The 5,055-nt window shown below is 34.1% G+C and overlaps 2 protein-coding genes across 2 annotated transcripts; one reads left to right on the top strand and one right to left on the bottom strand.

The window, feature by feature from the left end:
• The first annotated feature begins 109 nt into the window (after nucleotides 1–109).
• On the top strand, nucleotides 110–1,713 carry LOC128387486 (stomatin-like protein 2, mitochondrial). The gene has a single exon (XM_053346696.1). The coding sequence runs from the start codon at nucleotides 352–354 to the stop codon at nucleotides 1,402–1,404; it is 1,053 nt and encodes a 350-aa protein (XP_053202671.1). The 5' UTR covers nucleotides 110–351; the 3' UTR covers nucleotides 1,405–1,713.
• Nucleotides 1,714–1,787: 74 nt separating this feature from the next.
• Nucleotides 1,788–4,966, bottom strand: LOC128387483 (SET and MYND domain-containing protein 4-like). The gene is made up of 5 exons (XM_053346692.1): nucleotides 4,794–4,966; nucleotides 4,581–4,635; nucleotides 3,642–4,115; nucleotides 2,618–3,333; nucleotides 1,788–2,476 (listed from the first exon to the last, which is right to left on the bottom strand). Exons 3-5 carry the CDS (start codon nucleotides 4,068–4,070, stop codon nucleotides 1,975–1,977), a joined length of 1,647 nt encoding a protein of 548 aa, XP_053202667.1. The 5' UTR covers nucleotides 4,071–4,115; nucleotides 4,581–4,635; nucleotides 4,794–4,966; the 3' UTR covers nucleotides 1,788–1,974.
• Nucleotides 4,967–5,055: the final 89 nt, after the last annotated feature.

The following is a 5,055-nucleotide window of genomic DNA, read 5'->3' as shown; positions in this document are numbered from 1 at the left end:
TGGTTCTTATAACAGATTAAATTAAATTGTGATTCTTTTAAATTCAAGTGAATTTCAACCTTACCGGTTAATTGGATTCTCGGTTACCATTGGCAACCCTCAGCTGTGTTTCCATGTGACTCTTGATTTTCACCGTTAATGTAAAGTTGATTAACTTTTTGTTTCTCATCTTAATTGTTGATTAATTGTGTTTGATTTTTGAAACTGTTTTCTATTCTATCTTGTCCTTTGGTCAACTGTTCTCTAGTATTCGGTGATCTCTTTGTTCTTTGGGCTGTTCTTCTTTAATTGGATTCTTTTACTTGGTCATCTTTTTTTTCTCTCTTCTATTATTGTATTGTTATTGACGTGATGTTTTCTATTCCTCGGAGTTTGGTTCGTCTACGGTCAGTTTTTCCGTTAATTCACCATGGAGCTCGATACAGGTCAAGTTTACCCATGAATACTGTTGTCATCTTTGTCCCTCAACAGGAAGCCTGGGTTGTTGAGAGAATGGGTAAATTTTATCAAATTTGTGAACCAGGTTTAAATTTTTTAATCCCTGTCATTGATAGGGTTAAATATGTTCAAAGTTTAAAGGAAATTGCAATTGATATACCTAAACAATCAGCTGTTACATCGGACAATGTTACTTTGGCTATTGATGGTGTCCTTTATTTACGAGTTATCGATCCATATAAAGCATCTTATGGTGTCGAGGATCCAGAATTTGCGATCACCCAACTTGCCCAGACAACAATGAGATCGGAAATTGGTAAAATTACTTTGGACACTGTTTTCAAGGAAAGGGAAACCTTAAATATTGCCATAGTTGAGGCCATTAACAAAGCTGGACTTGCCTGGGGAATTACATGCCTTCGTTATGAGATTCGTGATATTAAATTACCGGAAAGAGTTCAAGAGGCGATGCAAATGCAGGTTGAAGCGGAGAGGAGGAAACGTGCTGTTGTTTTGGAATCGGAAGGTCGTCGAGAAGCAGAGATTAATGTAGCTGAAGGTGAAAAACAAGCCAAAATTTTAGCATCAGAAGCTCAACGAATTGAGCAGATCAACAATGCTCAAGGAGAAGCGGCTGCCATTCAAGCTGTTGCCTCGGCTAAAGGGTTAGCGTTAGAAAGGATAAGCAAAGCGCTCGTAAACAAAGGTGCTAATGCTGCTTCTTTACTCGTCGCCGAACAATATGTCAAAGCATTTTCCGAATTAGCTAAAAAGAACAATACTTTAATTCTACCCGCTGATACTGGAAATGTTGGTAGTTTAGTAGCACAATCGATGGCAATTTACAAGAATATCACCGATCGTCAGGTCAACTTCGAGTCAACCCATAAGAAGGATAAAGACGACAAAGATAATTTCCTTGCCGAATATGATAGTGATGAAGATGAAAATGATGGAAAACTTTAGAAAATAATTTTCAAATTCTAATTGATTTAGTTAAATGAATTAAATTGTCAATTTAAAGAGTTCCAGTGGACGGAAGAAAAAAGTTTAGAACTCACAAAGACCAAAAAATATTGACCATCATCTTTGTCCCTAAATTTGTCTCTCAAATTTATGTCAACACTTTTGTCTTCTTCCTCTTCTCTCTCTCTCTCACCCTCTTTAATGTGCCCACTTCCGGTTTTTATTTATTCTTCACGTCCAAAGTATTCCGATCACACATCTCGATTAACAATTAAATTACCAACGAAATGACCAAAACAAAAAAGTAAATCACTAAATCGTAAACATGAATCAATGAATTAGACCAATTATATTCCCGAAATAATAATAGGAAATGAGTAAAATTGATTTAGCAACTTTAGTCAATCTTTTAATATGAATACGAAAATAACCCGTTTTAATTTAGTTGTCATTTGTTTTGTCGGACATGATTTGGAAATGTATCATGTTTTATATGTCAAAAGGAAGATAATTAAGTTGATTGTGATTAGCAAAAAGAGGTAATGAAGTAAATATAACAATTAAAATAAATCACTCGCGTTTGGAACAAGGATCACAAACGCATTTAAATGAATGAGTTGTTTCCAACATTTCTTGTCTCTTTGCGTACGGATGGACTTCTTTTAATGGTCCATAGGAAATAGTGATCTCTTCACCTTCTTTTAGAGCGCGTTTGGCGACAATTAGAATCTTGTTACTAACGAACAGTTTATCACAATTAGGATCACAAGCATGACTCAATAATGAAGCACTGGCATAAAGACCCATGCCGATCTCTCTTATGTCAATTGTTTCACCTCTTTCTACTTGACTGAATCCATGATCAGAAATGAAGAATGAATTTAAATAACCGATTCCAAGTTGTCGATAAATTAGAGCAGCCAAATGATGAATTGAACTTTCACCAATCAAATCCATCGATTTACCCAAATAAGCGAGAAATGTGGACAAAAACGCCATCTTGGGCATCACCGCTGCTTCATTGTCTCTCGCCATAAGAGTGAAAATATCACGATAATCGTTTTGAAATGATCTGTGGAAAAGATAAATTAACATTAAGATTAATTGTCGAATTGATTCAATTCAAAGTTTCGATTATTTTTCAACTAAAGATAATTGTAAGTAGTTTATTTTCAATACTCTTCAGATTGATTGATGGATTTAGAGATCTTACTTGCAAGGTTTAGTCTTATTTTGATTCTCAGTGCTGCTTAACGAGGCTCTTAATGTGGCCAAACTTTTATCGACTCCAGCGGTGATTATACATCGAAGTGCAAAATGACCTGCACCCAAATTACGAAGAATGGGCATGAATTTACATTCGATTGAATGGTAAGATTTCCAACATTCTTCTTCACAATTAGATGAACAGTAACGAACAAGGCTACATTTTCGACACGGGAAAAAGTGCTGTTCAAGTGGACTCAAACAAAAGGAACAATATTTGTTATAATGAAAAGGCGCTAACCAAGCGCAAAAAGGTTCCTCTGCAATGATGGTCATTTGAGGTTTGACTTCCTTTTTGGTGATCAAAGTTCGACCCACAACTTCATTGTAACTGAGATAAATATGTTGAGCAGCTCCATGGACGCGATCGTTAACCGCGTCTACGTTGAAAAATTTTCTGACGACATTGAGAGCGCTATTAGGAGGAGCGTAACTGGCACCAACAGCGGTCAAACTGGCAATTTCTTCGGCAATTTTCTCAAGATAACTAACTTTACCATTGTTCTCAACGGGATGTTGTAAAGCTTCAGCTAGATCGAGTTCACAACCCTGGTAATGGCCTAATTTTCTAAGTAAACGCGCTCGAGTCATAAAACAAAACGCTAACTGGGATTTACTTTGATGGTCAACACCTTCAGCTGGAAATGGAGCCAATAAAATGGCCTAAATAATCAATTAAAAAACGGGTAAGATCCTAGTTACGAATACAATGGTGTGGCTTAAATTAGCGGCAAACTTGCAAATTAAGCCCTCAAGCTAATTAATACCAATAGTCAACTAATTAATTGGCCTTAACTAGATTACACTTTACTAGAAATGGGCATAATTGTTGGGAAAAAAACTCTGGAGCAAGTTGAAACAATCAAACTCAAGATACAACAGAATGGCTCTCATTTGCTGATCAATTTAAACCACACTAAGGCCAAATCATAACGAAAGATATAATAAATTGTTAACAATCAATTTCTTACTTTATTGATATGGTCCAAGGCTGCGGTTAAATTGTTTTTTTGAGATTCTTGTAATGATTTAGTCAAATAAATTCGTGATCGTCCCAAATCTTTAAGATGCTTCCCAAGGTCAGTGCTTTCCAATGCTTGTGATACCATACGATTAATTGTTTTCTCAAGCATTTCATTCTTAATGATAAGTCCAACCACTTGGTCAACATTAAGACCTGGATTAAATTTTTGAAAATAAAGGTCAGACTCTTTCCGGTCAAGAGTTCGCATGACATTAGTAAAAGCATTTTCCATCCAACTAGTAAATAAATGCCATTCAACGTGACACTTGACAAAATGGTCTCCCATTTGTAGTGTTTTCATCAACATGGTTCTCATGACACTTCTCAGGGTTGAAATCTCTTCAACAAATGGCCTCACTCGAAAATTTGAAGACATGGTGATAATTATTCACTGATTAATTGTAATGGAATATTAGAAAATCTATAAACGAGAAGAAAACAAGATTGATCATCAAATTAATAACATTGGTTGAGTTAATTAAGAGTTGTAATAATAGAACAATGTTTCAGGGATAATTTAGAGAAATACAAAATGGAGGCACAAAAATGGATGATTTAACTCTTTGTTTCGATGAAAATTAAAACGTTTGTAAATTAACAAACTGATTGGTCAATACAATTTGTCTCTTGACTCATCTTTAAATGGAGGGAACACAAAAGGGATACTAATCAGAATTATTCTCATCCTGTATTCACATCGTGATCTTTGTTAGATTGTTTAAATTGTTGCAATTAATTGATAACCAATTACATTTAGATGTGAATTCATGTCAATATTTTGCCATTTAACACAACAATCAAACTGTAAACCTTTCGGTTATTGAGAAACAAATGAGTTAGAATGAGTAATTCAGAGATGGACAGTAAAAGGCACTGATTAACTTACCACCGATTGAATATTGGTGATTTAATTATAATCCATAATCAAACTGGTTTAAATTCTATAGAAAAAAACAACAACAATTAACAACAGAGAAATAAACATTAAGAAAAAAAAAGAATACATTATGAAAGAGTAAATAGAAAAAGAAGAAAAAAAAATGTAAACAAAAGAAAGAAATTTGTTGAAATCGAATTGAAACTCAATTAATCAACTTACTTTTAGAATTAATTTGATTGCAACACATTGCGTTGTATTGGCCATCTATTCAGAAAATACGATTACTCAGATTATCATGAAATTCTCGATGAAATTCAGGCGAATATTGAAAAGAGATTAGAATTGTTTTCTTTGTCCAACATATTCTCAAATAGAAAATATTTAAAAAGAAAGAACCAGAAAAAAGAAAGAGCCACTTATGTGATTGAAGAAAAACTTTCAACAAAAATGAGAAATTTTCGCATAAATTTGATTCCATTGA

The sequence above is a fragment of the Panonychus citri genome, unplaced genomic scaffold (genome assembly GCF_014898815.1).
Source record: "Panonychus citri isolate SS breed McGregor unplaced genomic scaffold, ASM1489881v1 Contig00090, whole genome shotgun sequence".
Classification (NCBI taxonomy): domain Eukaryota; kingdom Metazoa; phylum Arthropoda; class Arachnida; order Trombidiformes; family Tetranychidae; genus Panonychus; species Panonychus citri.
This window is presented reverse-complemented; position numbering and strand designations above follow the sequence as displayed.

What these genes read in the sequence shown, in the direction of transcription:
- LOC128387483 (XM_053346692.1), bottom strand. Translation starts at nt 4,070, where the DNA reads ATGTCTTCAAATTTTCGAGTGAGGCCATTTGTTGAAGAGATTTCAACC. An exon ending in CCTTGGACCATATCAATAAA is followed by an intron (nt 3,334 to 3,641) that starts GTAAGAAATTGA and finishes TTGATTATTTAG; the next exon opens with GCCATTTTATTGGCTCCATT. An exon ending in AATAAGACTAAACCTTGCAA is followed by an intron (nt 2,477 to 2,617) that starts GTAAGATCTCTA and finishes TCTTTTCCACAG; the next exon opens with ATCATTTCAAAACGATTATC.
- LOC128387486 (XM_053346696.1), top strand. Translation starts at nt 352, where the DNA reads ATGTTTTCTATTCCTCGGAGTTTGGTTCGTCTACGGTCAGTTTTTCCG.